The sequence below is a fragment of the Antechinus flavipes genome, chromosome 2 (assembly GCF_016432865.1).
Source record: "Antechinus flavipes isolate AdamAnt ecotype Samford, QLD, Australia chromosome 2, AdamAnt_v2, whole genome shotgun sequence".
NCBI classification, from domain to species: Eukaryota; Metazoa; Chordata; class Mammalia; order Dasyuromorphia; family Dasyuridae; genus Antechinus; species Antechinus flavipes.
In genome coordinates, this window is record NC_067399.1 from 57,455,050 (window position 1) to 57,471,352 (window position 16,303).

Here is a 16,303-nt window from a genome sequence, read left to right on the forward strand (position 1 = left end):
TCATCTCTATTAAATTTGAGTTTGGTAGCATATTCCTGTTGCTTTTATTGACATTATTATAGACTTTATGCATATTATTCTATTGGTTCTATTTTCTCTATTCCATATCAGTTCATACAAGTCTTTTTCTTGGCAGCTAGGTAGTGAGCATCAGGTCTGGAGTCAGAAAGACCTGGTTCAAATGAAACCTCAGATGCTTACTGGCAAATCATTTCAGCTCTGTTTGCTTCAGTTTATCCATCTGTAAAATGTGGGTGATGATAGCACTTATGTGTAGAGGGTGGAATTTTGGAGAAGTATACATGAAACAAGGTATTAACTCACTAGAATTGATGAGACAATGGTTCTCTAGTTTACATATACTTAGTATTTAGCATGGTGAGATGATAGTTCTACAATCTATCTTGGATTATCTTTGTGGTGGCTCTCTTGCCTCCTGTGCTATAGGGAAGACTGGCAGACTGGCAGACTGCTGGAAGAAACTGGGGACAGTCAGTCAGACTGTGAGTCAGAATGGAGAGAGGAGGAAGAATGGGAGGGGTAGTGACACAATCAGCACCACCCATGAAGCAGCTTTGTCCACCCCTCATGACATGATTACAAAAGGCACTAATTAAAACTAAAGAGGAAGGACAAGATAAATCTGATTTAAGAATAGAAATGTATCTTGTGATTGAAAAGTATGACTCTTCAGGTCAAGAAAAAAGAAAATACACTCTTTTTAATCTAGAAATTATCAAAGATCTGAAAAAGGCTTGCACTCTTTATGGATCTACACCGTCTTATGTTAAGATGATATTAGAGAATTTGGCTTCTGAAGTTTTAACCCATAATAATTGAAAATCTATAGCAAGGACATTTTTAGAACCTGGACAAAACTTGTTGTGCCTTTCTGAGTATAGTGAACTCTGTAGAACACAAGCCCAATGAAATAGGCAAACTGGAGTTAATATACCAGTCACCTCTGATCAACTAGCAGATTTAGGTCTTTATGCAGACACTTTAGCACAGATTAATTTCTCTATAACAGCATATGAGCAAATTGCTTCTGCTGCTATCAAAGCATGGGACTTTCTCCCAGGACAACAAGATAGAGGAGAAGCCTTCACAAAAATAGCCCAAGATCCAAATGAATCCTTTGGTGATTTTGTGGGATGTCTGCAGACAGCTGTCACAAGAACTATTGGTGAAAATGCAGCAACAGAAATTATGATAAGACAACTTGCTAGAGAAAATGCTACTGAGGTTTGTAGAAGAATTATACTAGGACTATACAAGGATGCTTCTTTAGAGGAGGTCATAAGATGCTGTGCCACAATAAACACAAATACCTTTTATACCCAGGCTATGATGTAGACTTCTCAAGATTTGAACATGGGAAGACAGGATCCCTTTTGGCAAGGGACTTCCAGAAAGAATCATCAATGCTTTCAATGTGGTAAAGTAGAGCATCTGTTTAGCTATTACACAATTGGCAATGGATTTTTGAAGAAAAGGTTTCTAAGGTTCCTCTTAAAGGACCAACTATCTTTATAGATGCATCCAAACATAACATTTGTGATGTATACTCTCTCTTATGACCCAGTGTTTTTGTAAGGATCAGATGAAAAGAATAATTGTATAATACTTAGCACAGTGTCTGGTCTATGATAAGCACTGTATAAATGTTGGCTATGATGATGATGATGATGTCCCTTAAATTCATACTTTTCCATTATTTCTCTTGAAATTCAACACCTTTTTTTTTTTTTTTTTTTGCACTTTCTTCATGAACTTTATTATTTAGTTTAGTTCTATAAAGTAACTCCTTGGAATTTTAATTGGCAAATCACTGAATCCATAAGTTAATTAAAAATTATTATTATTTTTATTATATTGACTTAGCCCAACCACAAATAATGACTCCAATTATTTGTCTTCCTTTATTGCTGTAAAGGATGATTTATGGTTGAATTTTTATAAGAACTATATGTGTCGCCGTAGTTGTAATTCAGATATTTTTATGTGGTTATTTTGAATGTTATAACTCTTTCTATCATTTTTCTCCTGAGTTTTGTTAGTAATGAATAGAAAATTCTGATTTTTATAGACTTATTTCATATTATTTTCCTTTGCTAAAATTAATAATCAATTTGATTGGTTTTCTCACTGATTCTATGAGTGACTTCTGTTTGTCATCTACACATCTTTGCACTAGTCATTCCTTATCATCAGAGAATTCCTCTCTTTATCCAAAATGTCAATTTTGCTATATTCATCGGCCCCTTCTCTGCTCTGACATTGCTGCCACTTTGGGGCAGGCCCCAATCGCTTCACTTATGTTGCCACTCAGCTGTCAAACTAATTTTCCTAAAGCAAGTCTAACCATGTCTCCATAAAGTGGCTCCCCATCACATTTAGGATCAAATACAAAATATTGTTTGTTGTTCAGGTCTTTCATAAGATGCTCCCCCTTTTTGATCTTGTTACACATCACACACACACACACACACATTTCACTTCCTTTCCACCCCCATCCCCTCAACTTTTAACTGATTTCCTTGATTTTTTCTTAAAGAAAACCATGTCTCTGATCCAAGTATTGTTTCTAGTTGTTCTCAATGTCTAGAATGCTCTCCCTCTTCTTGTCCAATTCTTGGCTTTCCTGACTTTGTTCAAGACCCAGGAAAATCCTATCTTTCATTGTAGCCTTTCCCCACCTCTCTTAATTCTCATGCTTTTCTTTTTTTGTTTAGAGTTGCTTGAAGGATAATCGATTTTGTCCAAGTATTCACTCTATTGATAATTTCCCATTTATCCAATATATATCTTGTATCCTGTATATATGTTTGTATGTTGTCTCCCCCATAAGTTCCTTGAGGCCTGAGACCGCCTTTTGCCTCTTTTTGTATCCCCAGTGCTTAGCACAATACCTGGCACTGTAGATCCATCATAGAAGTTTTCATGTTATCAAAGAATAGGAAGGAGTTTTTGTTGCTGACTGCTTTCAGTCCTGCTGACTTTTTGTGAGCACTTTTGGGTTTTTCTTGGCAGAGAAACTGAAGTGGTTTGCCATTTCCTTCTCCATCTCATTTTCAGATGAGGAAACTGGGGCAAATAGGGTCAAATGACTTGCTCAGGGTCACAGAGCTAAGAAGTGTCTAAGACTGCATTTGAAATCAGGTTTTCCTGACTGCAGACTACTCACCTATCTAGCATCTTTAGGACATATTCATGCCAAAAAGGCATTTGATAGAATGCTTTCTTTCTCAATTATTGAGAATAATTTTTGTAGCATGGCTATTTATTGCTATTTAAATGCTTGATAAATCTACCTGAACCAACCTCTAGGATGTTCTGAGGTTAAGATCTCTAGCTCTTGCATGTTAATTTGAGAACTTTATAATTCAATGTTTAATATGCTATTAGTCGCTTTTGCTTTTCTTTATTAATTATAATTTTTATTATGCCTTTTTATTTGAAAAGCATATATTTATTATTGTAAACTTTAACTTTTTAATTTCTTTTTCTTTTTTACTGAGGCAATTGGAGTAAAGTGACTTGTCCAGGGTTACACAACCAGGACGTGTTAAATGTCTGAGGCCAGATTTGAATTCACGTTCTCCTAACTTCAGGGTTGGTGCTCTATCTACTACACCAAATAGATGCCCATCTTTTTTGTTTCTGTATGCCTTAATGAATCATCAATTTTTGTAAAGTTATTTTCTGATTATTATTATTATTATTTTGTTGTTGTTGTTGTTAAGGCAATTGGAGTTAAGTGAGTTGCCCAGGGTCACACAGCTAGAAGTGTTAAGTGTCTGAGACCAGATTTGAACTCAGGTCTTCCTGACTTCAGGGCTGGTGCTCTATCCACTCTACACCTAACTGCCTCCTATCTTCTAATTCTAATAAATATTATGTGTAATATGCTAATTCACAATCACCAATAGTCTTAAAATATTATTGCCCCATCATTCTGTTCATCTTATTGGCTGTAACCCTGGCAAGTCACTTAATTCCATTTGCCTCAGTTTTTCATCTGTAAAATGAGTTGTAAAATGGCAAACCACTCCAGTGTCTTTGCCAAGAAATCTTTTTGTTAGATTTATCCAGTTTAAAAAAGGAATGTTAAAGTTTCCTAAAATTATTATGTTGCCATCAATATCTTTTTGCAATTTGACTAGCTTTCACTTTAAGAATTTAGAAGGTAGGCTATTTGTTGCATATATATTTAAAAATTATTTATATCTTTTGTATTTACATCACCTAAATTTTCTCCAACCCCATCAGTTATCCATTCTTTATAAGAAAGATTTTTTAAAAGAAAAAGAGGAAAAGGAGAAAAAAATCACTAAAACTAATCAAAACATTTAAAAAATCTGACAATATTGTTGAATATGTACTTAATATTAAAGTTTCATTGACTATGGTATCTTCAAACATAATCTAATTTTCTTGCTTAGATATCTTGCTATTATCCACCTTTCTCTTTTAAAAAAGTCTCAACTTTTGAATTATCTATGACTGCAATTTCTTTCTGTTTAGAGTTGCCCGAACAATAGTAGATTTTGCCCAGACGCTCACTTTAAGTTAGTAGTGGTATATGTGTTTTAAATGTTTGTCTTTTATTCAGCAGATTTCTCATCCTCTCTCCCCCCCTCCATTTACCTTCTTTTTTTTTTTTTCTGGAAAAGTTTAATCCATCCCTGTTTAGAGTTATAATTGCTATGTTTGTGTTTTTGTCCATTAAGTTATTTTATGTCAATTACTATACCCAAAAAACCTCTTTAAAATGAGCACTTGGTCTCTGTGGTTTGTTTTGCTTACACTAATCTGGTCCCTGTCTCCTCAAACAGATTTCTTCCATCCAACCTAGCCAGTTTTCTTTATTTGACTTCATTTCAAACTATTGAAGTTTACTTTGATTTCTACTTTATTTTTTTTTCAATGCAAATATTTATCAAGCATCTATGTGCAGAAGACTCTGCTAGATCTTAGAGATACAAAGAAAAACATGAAAATAGTTCTTATCTTCAAGAAGTTTTTATATTTACATCTATCCTTCTGCTCCTGTAGCTTATCATCAGGCTACCTGGCAACCAGGACCTAGGGCCCATTGCTATCTTCCTTGTCCCTTCTCTTTGCCCATTAGAGTATGAACTCTTTCAGGGAAGGAAGAATCTTTGTTTTTATTTTTTGCTCTTATAGGTATCCTGAGATCTCAGAACAGTACCTGACATACAATAAATACTTAAGAAATGTCTGTTACCTATTTGCTGATCCTTTCCATCCAGGCCCTTTGGCTAGTAGGTACAATATTCAAGATTGAGAATGACATTTCTTGTAGAGTTCAACCTTGGATTTTTCTCTGTAGATGATGCCCTCTGAAAGCTAAATTATTTAAATTTTGCTTTCTTTCCAATACTTTTAATAACTTTACGATTATTTCTTGGAAAATTTCCTGTATTATTTTCTTATCTATGATGTTCCTGCTTGTCTGGGACAGTAGTATCAAACTGAAATAGATCCTGTGGTCTACATGTTGACTTAGAAAATTAACATTATATTGTATTTTTTTTTTTGTTAATCCCTAATTGCATTTTAATTTGATCTGAGTTTTGATAGAATTTGATGCCTCTGGCCCAGGACACTTTTAATTCTATTATTTCTTCTTCCCATCTTATACAATTTCCATAGTTTATAGAGTTTTCATATGTTCTTCCAATTATGTTTTCTTTTCATTTTTAAGTTCCTTTTCTTCTGTCTCTGCAGTTTTTACATTGCATATGTGTAATAGTATCTATTATTACAGGAATTTCATCTCTTCTAAGTATTCAAATCTCTTTCTTGTTTTTATTAACTTGAGACTTCTAGTTACTGTACACATTTCACCCTTATTTCTTTTAATTCTTTTGTGGGTCTTCTCAATCACCCTGGGGCTTCTTACAGTTGTTGCATTGTCATTTCTGGTGGTCTAGAAAAATGTAATAGAGAATTTTCTCCTTTGGGAATTTTTCTAGAGTTTTTCCTTCTGTCTCTTGTTCCTGATCAATGAAATGGCTTCTTTTTGCAACTGTTTGCTCATTTTTACTACTTTTCAAACTCTGTGTTAGCTTTTTTTTCTTTTTGTAATTCCCTTCCTTTATACAACTCTTTCTCTGTAATCCCCTTTCCCCTTTTCTGTTAGCTCTAATAGAAGAAACATCATTAGGTCTTTATTTTTTCTTTGTTGTTTCTGTTCAGTCATATCTGATTCTTCATGACTCAATTTGGAGTTTTCTTGGCAAAGATATTGGAGTGGTTTGCCATTTTCTTCTCCAGCTCATTTTACAGATGAAGAAACTGAGGCAAACAGAGTGAAATGATTTTTTAAGGGTCACACAGCTAGTAAGTGTTTGAAGCTGAATTTGAACTCAGGAAAAAGAGTCTTCCTAATTCCAGGCCTGGTGCCATTTAGCTGTCCTGTTTTTTTTTTTTGTTTTGTTTTGTTTTGTTTTTAGTATTGTTTTTGTGTAGGGCACAGGATTAGGATACTTGGGGAATATAAAATTGAAGTCTAAGTATTAATAAGTAACCATCTCTCTTCTTAGTCCTCAACTCTAGCTTGAAACTGGAAAGCTGCACAAGATTTCAAGGGAAGGAACAAACATTTACTAAGCACTGACTGTATACCAGGTACTTTACAAATATTATCTCATTTGAATCTCACAACAACCTGAAGTAAGTGCTCTTATAATTTCCATTTTGCAGATGAAGAAACTGAGGCTCAGAGGAGCTATAGAACTTTTCCTCTCTAATCCCTGCCCAACTGATATCCCCCGGGGGGTGGGGGGGAATGATGTGATGGAGCTCAGGTGAGACAAGGTGAATGAAAGGATGTTGTAATCATATTAAATTAAGGACCTTAATGTCACTACCTGGTCATCCAGTGGGAGCTCCCAGAACACTGGGATATATTTGGCCCATTCAACCAGAATCAACAGCTGCTGCTTCATTGACTCACACACATCGCTGATGGTGGCCACCTTTTTCGAGGTCACATCGGTTCTGTTCGTAGGGTTTATGGAGGAGTGCTGTGGAGCAAAGAGAAAGACTGTCATTTAGCTGACTTTCCTGAAGAGGGAGCTTAGAGCTAACAAAGTCCCTGCACCAGCTAGGGGAGGACAAGTTTTGGTTTTAAAGGAAAAATCAGAACAAAACCATATCAGGCCAAGATAGAACCTTAGAGATTATCAATATATATCACAGGTTCTTAACCTGGGGCCCATGATCTTTTTTCTTTTTTCTTTTTTTGGTATCTGTATTTCAATGGTTTCCTTTGTAATCCTACGTATTTTTTATTTTATGCATTTATGTAGAACTTGATTCTACAAGGGAGTCCTCAGACTTCCCCAGACTGTCAGAGTGGAGTCATGACAGGATAAAAACTTAAGAACTTTTGGACTGGGCCACCCCTCTCATTTGGGGAAAGTGAGACTCCCAACCCCTCCCCCCCACCCCGCTCCTCTTATACCATCCTGCTGGCTTGAAAATTACTCAGTAGTTGTATTATATACATTATTTCTCTTACATTCATGCCCAAGATATCGACATCTAACAACTCACATTCTCTAAATGGAAAGTGGCTACCTAGTCTCATCCTCCATTTTACAAATAAGAAAACTGAGACCAAGGAAGAACAAATGCTTTGCTAAAACTTATACAGGTAGTGCCCGAGGAAGGACACACAGACATTGTCCGTATCAATATCGGATCCAGGACCAAAATCCAGCTGCAATGAGAAAAGACGGCTTAGGACAACAGAGTAAGGATAGATTGGAGAATTAGGAGATGTGAGTCCTAGTTCCTCCCATAGCTTCTGACTTTGATGAAGTTACTGCTTTTCTCTGAGCCTTAGTTTTTTATTCTGTAAAATTTGGGAGCAGGATAGAATGACTCAAGGACTCTAAAAAATCACAACTTTGTAACTTCTGGGTCTTTCTGGGTATCTACTTTGTTTCTCTTCGCATCTCTTTATATCTCTGTTCTGTGTCTCTTTGACTCTGTTTCTTTGTCTCCATCCCTCTCTGTTTCTGTGACTCTGTCTCTCTGTCTCTGTCTCTGTCTCTCTCTCCCTCTGTTCTATTCCTTTGTGTCTCTTTATCTCTGTTTCCATCCCTGTCTGTCTCTTTGTCTCTTGTCTCTCTCCCTCTCCATCTCTCTAGTTTACCTCTATCTCTTTGTCCCTATTTCTATCCTGTCTATCCATCTTTCTGTCTCTGTTTCTGTCCTTCTCTGCTCTCTGTGTCTCTTTGTCTCTCTCCGTGTGTCTAATCTTTGGCTAGAAGACCAGAGCCCATGTAATACAAGCAGACAATTACTAGTTGAAAGGGCTCTGAAAGCCCATTCATTTGTGGTCAGTTGCCTGGCCACTCTGTACTCTGGGGAAGCCATACAAGCTGAACAGAGCCAAGCCCCCCTCAAGCCCCGGGCAGACCTCCCAAATCAACTTGTGGTCCTGCTACAAGGGAGAATGTCAATGATCTTGGGTCTCTATCCCCTCGCTGCCAAATAATCAATTTGTTGGTGTTTGCCAGTAAGTTGACTAGACACGATTGTCAGACTGGGTTCCTGTGAGTCTACATATTCTTGTGTATACAGTTGGTACACCCAGAGATATACACCATAGTAAACCTTCCAACTTTTGGATGGTACCAAAGGAAACTTGCAAAGAACAATGTAAAATGATGACTAATTTAAGGCTCACAAAATGATTCCCTCTCAGCACCTCAGTGATACAGTGAGTACCATAATTATCTCCATTTTACACAGGTGTAAACTGAGGTTTTAAGAAATGAAATCATTTACTCAGGATCACACAGAGTTTCAGAGTTGGGATTCAAATTTTGATTCCTTTAAATCATGCTGATAGTAATAATGTATCTACTGTTTCATGTCACTCATTTTCTGAACCTGGATGTGGAATTACTTGGACCAACCTTAAGCACTATCAGAGAAGGTGTCATTTGAGTGAGTTATAGGGTGAGAAGGTCCTAGGCTTTAGACCCTTTTGGAGAGCCACAAGATCACAATCCCATCATGCTGAGTAAAACTCAACCATTAGAGAGCCATTCCTTTGGGTGTTTATGTCAAAAGGTGCCTATTTCAGCAGTAAATTCACTCAGCAAATAAATTGTTATTGCTATTTACCATCAGCAATAGTAAATTGGAGTTTATTACTCCACTCTACCTGAGTGTAGGGCCTTGAGGGAGTGGAAATTTTTCTGGGTAGTCAGGACACAGAGAGTAATATTTAAGCATTTGGCTCTTGGTTTGATCCAACTGAGATACCATAGTTTAGGGTTCAGGGCAGCTAGGGGCCAGAACATGGAGTGAGCAAGATCTGAACACACAGAGAGAAAGTCAGAGAGGGATGATAGCATGATGGAGTGAAAAGAGGGCTGGAGACAGTGTTTGCATAAGAACATGGTTCTGGGCAAGTAATTCTACTCAGTTTCCTCATCTGTAAAATAGGGATAGTAAAAGAGTATAAATAGGGATATTTATATTCTTACATGGGGATACTATATTATATACTATATAGGGATTATGTTATACTATACACTATGTAGGGATACATATTATATAATACGTATATCATATGACATATATTATATAATTATCTATAATATATAATACAAATATCTATAATATACATTTATAATTAATATATAAAATTACATATTATACATGTACATACATACATATGTATATATTATACATATTATATTATAATATAAATTTATAATTAATATATTATATAAAAACTATATAGTATCTAATAATATAATATAATATAATATAAATAATATAATAATAATATAATATAATAACATAAATAGGGATAGATAATACTTGGTCTAGCTCCCCCACCCAAAGGTTAGAAATAACTTTGTAAATCTTCAAATGTTATAGAAATATGAGCTTTTAATCCTGCAAAATGGAATCAGAGTGACAGAGGGCTCTGAATAATAATGTCAGCAACCACAAGGTAAGACCCTTATCTAAACCTCTCTATTTCATTCAACACTTTCAGGAGGTCCTTTCAAACATTCTGTGGGCACATGGTGAATATTTAGTGGACTGAATTGAAAGTCTGACTCTGGTCGTTAGAGCTTATCCTATTGGCTAGTTGAATCAGGAATCAATTCAATTCAACTGAACAAATATTTATTAATTCCTGACTCTTGGCCAGACAGTATTCTAGGAACTGAGGATACAAAGACAGAAATAAATTAGTCCCTGCCTTCAAAGAGATTATACTCTTCTGGGGTTGGGATAAGGGATAGAGATACAACATATACACAAGTTAGTAAATACAAAGGAATTTCAAAAGAGACCATGTAACAGTAACTGAGAAAATCAGGAAAGGCCTGCTATAGGAAAAAGCTCAGGAAGGGTTCTTTGAAGAAAACCAAGAAATCTAAGAGGGGTAGGTGAGGTAGGAGTACATTCTAGACAAGGAACACCCAGATATGTTGTATATGGGGTATAATAGCAGTCAGTTTTATTGTGATGGAGAACATGTAGATGCATATACCACGAAATAAGCCAGTAAAGGCGATTATATGGGAGGTGTATTTGGCAGTTATCTATAGGAATTAGGGCAGCTAAATGGGACCATAGTGCAGAGAGCTCCAACGACAAACCATTCCAGGATCTCTGCTAATAAAACCGGAAATTGGGTCCTGAAGAATTGGACATGATTGAAATGACTGGCCAATAATAAAAACAGGATGAATTGGAGTTAAAAGACACAGGAGGTAGAGAAGGCAATAGAAAACTATAGCAGTGATTCATGAGAATGATGACAGAAACTTTGATTAAATAGGAAGTGATAGGACCATCTGAAAAGGTTGTGTGAGTGGACGGTTGTGTGAATGGAGGATTGACCAGATCTGGCATCTGATTGGGAATTGGGGATGAGTCCAAAGTTATGAACCTCAGCAATTGGGAAGACAGTGGATCTGTAAGCAGAAATTTCAAAATTTGGAGTAGTGAAAAATTTTGAAGGCAAATATATTTTAAGGAAAGATCTCTTTATTACTCTCTCTAAATTTTTTAAAAATAGGAATGGGTGCTATATTTTGTCAAAAGCTTTTTCTGCATCTATTGAGATTACCATATAATTTCTGTTGGTTTTGTTATTATATGGTCAATTGTGGTAATAATTTTCCTGATATTGAACCAGCTTTTCATTCTTGGAATAAATCCCACTTGGTCATAGTGTATTATCCTGCTGATAAGTTGCTGTTATCTTTTGAAGGGAAATATAATGATTTCTTTTTTGGACAGGTTGAGTTTGAGATGTCTTGGGGGCCATGTCCAATGGAGATATCTAGCGGGTATAGATATGGGAGTTATCTAAGTAGAGAAAATTGAGTCCACTTGAGTTGATGAGATTGCCAAAACAGATAGTATAGAATCAAAGAGGCAGGAACTGCTCAACTTTGCTGGTCAAAAGGATGACAATGAAACAGCAAAGAATGGTCAGATAGGCAAGGAGGAGAATTATGAGAAATTAAGGAAGGAGTGAATATCCAGGCCCGAAGTAGAGAAGAGTCATCTTCATGAGTTCAAATCCAGCTTTGGACACTTAATAAGCCGTGTGACCCTTAGCAACCCTATGTCTCAGTTTCCTCATCTATAAGATGAAGACAATGTTGACAGGGCCAAGGAAAGGTCTAAAGCAGTTAGGAGATATTGGTAACCTAGGAGAGAAGATATTTTACCTGAGAGGTAGGGCCAGAAGCCAAATTTGCAAGGAATGAAAGAGTGAATTGGAGGTAAGAAAAGAATAGACAATTTTTTGGGGAAGTTTGACAAAGTTAGAAAGAAGATAGGGTCATATGAGTTTTTTTTAAATTAAATTAATTTTTTAGTGTGAGGTTAATCTGAGCATTTTTTGTTGGTGGTACTGATTGGGAAGGATCTGATGACTAAAGAGAAATTAAAGAAGAGTGAAAAAGAGGAAGTGATTGAGAGAGTGAGTTCCTAGAAGCATCAGGAAAGAAGAGAGTCAAAAAACCAAGTAGAGGAATTAACCTTGAGCAAAGAAAAGACTCCCATCTTTATCAGAATCTGGAGCAAAGAAAAGAATGAGAATAATGAAGAAGCATTTTGAGGGATGGGATTGGGAGAATAGAGGGAGTTCAGAACTGACAGATATCCTATTTCCTCAGAAATTAGAAATTTCCTGAAAGAAAGAGAGGGGGAGTGGTTTAGGAGCTGTGAGCAGAGAGGAGAGTATTTCTAATAGCCATAGTGGAGAGTGTGATAGAGACCCAGTCAAGGAATAATAAAAAAATTGCTGTGCAATGGTGAGGACCCAGTTGAAATGAGATAAGATTGTGCATTTGGTCACCATGGCTGCATGATTTTCTCTCCAAGAGCATTCAGCAATGGATGAGTAAGGATGGAGAAGCTGATTTAGAGTTCTGCAGTAGATATTGCCATGTAATGAGGGGTTACTGTGTCTGGACTCGACATCCTTCTAAAAGACTGGTCAGAAGCATCCTCATAATACCTTTCCACCATGGAAACCTGTTCAAAGTGCCTTCATAGCGAGGTATAAAGGACTGAAAGCAGATAAGGTGGGCTTCCTTTCAGGGAGGTTGGCATTTTTACAAGTATCAAATCATAAAGCAAAGATTCACTGGAGTTAGGAACTCTTAAAAATATTTTGACACAATATTTCAATATAATTGGTTTCCTATGTCATCCCCTCTGCTATATCTTAAAATCTTATTCTGAGAGGGCATCCATTGACTTTATCAGATTACCAATGGGGTTTAAGACTCAGAAAAGTTACGAACCCCTGTCAACCTGTCCAAAATTAAAGAGAAAATGGTCCCACTATATTCTTCTCTGTTTAGACCATCTCTGGGGTATTATGTTTTAATTTTGGACGTTGCATTTTAGGAGGGATTTGAAAAGCTGAGAGCCTCCCCAAAACACTCTCTGTCTCTATCTCTCTCTCCCCTTCTTTCCCTTCTATTCTCTCCCCTCCCCTTTGGAGAGCAAAGCATCTGGAAAGGTGTTGGCAGGATGCAAAGGAGTTGAGAAATGAATAGTACCCAACCAGAATGGTAAATATGGTATATTGAGAATGAAGTGAAAGACTTTGGGACATTTAGGGTGGAGAAGAGAATATTTGGATGAGTTGATGATAGGAGGAGGAGAACATAAGAGCTGTCTTCAGATACTTGGAGGATCATAATGAGAAAAAGATGTTCTTTTTGGTCCTGATAGATAGAATTGGGTGGAAGCTGGAGAGGCAGATTCAGATCAGTACAAGAGAAAACTTCCCAATAGTTAGAATTAAAAAAGGAATGAGTTGGCTCAGAAAGTAGTGGATTCCCTCTCCTTGGAGATCTTGAAATAACGGCTCAGAGATATTGTAGAGGAGAATTCTTCTTAGAAATGGATTGCACCAGAAGACTTTGAGGAACCTCCTAATTTCAAGTTTCTGGAAAATCCTTAATTTAAGCAATAAAATTCAGATAATAGAATTCTAGGCATCAGATAGGGACAGGAGTGAATTTGGGACACAAATACATCTTTACATATGGCAGATGCAAGATCCTGGAGACAGGTTCACTCATGCTGTTGTCAGGAATGACAAAAAGCTTAAGATTTTCCTTTCAATTGGGACCAAGTTGATGTTAGAAATAGACAGAAACAGTCTCAGACCTCACTGGGACTCATCCTGATTCACTAGCTGGGCCTTCAGGATGCCACAGGCTCTGTCAGCCTGCACCAAAGGCCTAGGAAACCCCACCCTTCCTGCCAGGCTCCAGGGCTTTGGCCAGCCCGACACAATTTTTACCTGGCAAGTCTGACCAGTTCTCTTAGAATCACCAGAAACTGCTCTCAACTTCTCAAGTCAAGGAGTAGAGAGGGCAGCTCCCATAAAATAGTAACAGGAGAAGAAAGAAGAAGAGGAAGAAGAAGAATATGATGATGAAGAAGAAGAAAGAGGAAGAGGAGGAGGAGGAAGAGGAAGAGAAAGAAAAAGAAAAGGAGGAAGAGGAGAGGAAGAAGGAGGAGGAGGAGGAAGAAAAAAAGAAGGAGGAGGAGTAAGACAGGGAAGGACAAGATGAAGTAGGAGGAGGAGGAGAAGAAGAAAAAAAGGAGGAGGAGGAGAAAGAGGAGAAGAAGAAGAAACATTTATATAGTGCTTCACAGATTATATCTCATTTTATCCTTACAACTACCTTGGGAAGTAGGTGCTATTGTTATCCCATTCTCCAGCTGGGGAAACTGAGGCAGAGGCTTAATGAGTTGCCTAGGTCTCATTACACAGTGTCTGAGGCTACATTTGAACTCAGGTCTTCTTGACCCTAAGTACAATATTCTGCGTACTTGACAAAGGACCATCCATTCTCTCCTTCAGTAATGGGAAACCTACCATCTCACTATCATTTGGGGCATCTCCCAAAGTTTGTCTTACTTTGAGCCTTGGATGGCCACTGTGCAACTTGCCCCAGTTGTTTCTCGTTCTGCCTGTTAGGGCCAAGTACAAGACGTTGGGTCTTTCTCACCATATTATAGCTCAGTGTTTACTCGCAGAGGAATGATGCTGCCGGGCCCTTCAGCGTGGTTCCATGGCTAATGAACAGCTCCGGCCTTGGCAGGTGTCTGCCGGCTTTCATCCGGTCCCTACTCAGTGCAGGATCAGGGCAGCCCGGCTCCGAGCCCCATTCATTTCTCAATTCCCTTGCATCCTAGCAACACCTTTCCAGATGCTTTGTTTGCTCCTCGCAGGAGGGAAGGAGGGAGATAGAAAAGAGGGACAGAGACAGAAAGAGAGAGAGAAAGAGAAAGAGAGAGAGAGAGAGAAGCAGAGACAGAGAGAAAGAGATAGAGAAAAGAAAAGAGAGAGAGAAAGGGAGAAAAAGAGAGAGACAGAAAGAGACAGAGATAGAGAGAAAGAAAGAGAGACAGAGAGAGAGAGAGGGAGGAAGAGAGGGAGACACAGAGAGAGAGACAGAGAGAGAGCGAGAGAAAGGGAGAAAACAGAGAGAGAGAGACAGAGAGACAGAAAGGAAAAGAGAGAGAAAGAGAGAGAGGGAGGAAGAGAGGGAGACAGAGAGAGAGAAGAGAGACAGAGACAGAGAGGGAGAGAGGGAGGTAGGTATGTCTAGCATAGCAACACCTCAGTTATCTAAAAAGTGGAGGTGCCTGATAATCTCTTTTATTCAAAAGTGAGTTGAAAATGAGAAGGAAAGCAAAAAACAAAAACAAAAACCCTGAGTAACCAGAACAAATTGTCATAAAGTGCTCACCTCCAGGCTCATGCATTTTCAGGAAAGCTCTACCAGCCCCACTGAGAACTGTTAATTCTTAGTTTACCCTTAGCTGTAACAAACTTAGTTATTTGTTTCCCAACCAACAATAAATCAGAAAAGGCAAATCAGAAGGAGGGAGCTCTCTGGGTGAGGGCACTGGCAACAATGACAAGTGACAGCAGACAGAAAAACTGTAATTCAAACTACCTCAGTTTGAACTCCAGCTTTGTCATTTGGTACCTTTGTGATTTGGAGTAAATCAATGCCCCTCTTTGAGGATCCCTAGGGCCCTCCCAGTTCTGACTTTCCCTTTTCTAAGGGAACATCTAGCTCTGTCATTCTATGAGTCTGTAAAAGCTGAGTCTCCTATTCACTGTTCTCCTATTCCTATTCTGAATACCCCAGAAGACTGAATTTCTAGGACTGGAGAGTGATAATAGCCCTGCCTCCCACTTCTGTGACATTGAAGGCTTTCACAAGCGATCATACGTAACAATCCATTGTGGGTAGCACAAGTGAGATGATTTTTTTTTCCCCATTTTATAGAGGAAGAAACTGTCATTTAAAGAGGTTACGACTTTCTTAGCTCTGGATGATCAGAGCTCTTCAGAGGCCACCCAACCAAGTCCATGTTTTAAAGTTAAGGAAAGTGACGTTCAGGAAGACTATGATTTGCCTAAAATCACAGAACTCCTCTGTCAGAGATCAAATTTGAACACAAGCACTCTGATTTCTGAGCCAATTCCCATTCTACCATATCATGAAGCCTCCCAGAGGGTGAATAAACAGCCATGATTGGATGTAGGGGCCCACACACTCGCTGCTGTTCAACCCTGCCCAGTAAGGGGCCCGGATCCAAAATGCACTGGGAGGTCTGACTCCCGCTTGGTTTTGATCCTTACTGTATTCATATTAACAGTTAATCTGATCTTGGTTTTTATTGTTGTTTTTTTTTAATCCATTAAAAAAAAAAAAAAAAAGAAAGCCTATCC

The 16,303-nt window shown here is 37.8% G+C and overlaps 1 protein-coding gene across 1 annotated transcript in view; it reads right to left on the reverse strand.

Annotated features, from left to right (window-relative positions):
• Positions 1 to 16,303, reverse strand: part of LOC127547842 (hepatocyte nuclear factor 4-beta-like) — a 70,221-nt gene that overhangs the window by 18,077 nt on the left and 35,841 nt on the right. Inside the window, exon 5 of the mRNA XM_051974914.1 lies at positions 6,900 to 7,055. Coding sequence (XP_051830874.1) covers positions 6,900 to 7,055 — 156 coding nt within the window. The remainder of the gene's footprint in view (positions 1 to 6,899; positions 7,056 to 16,303) is intronic.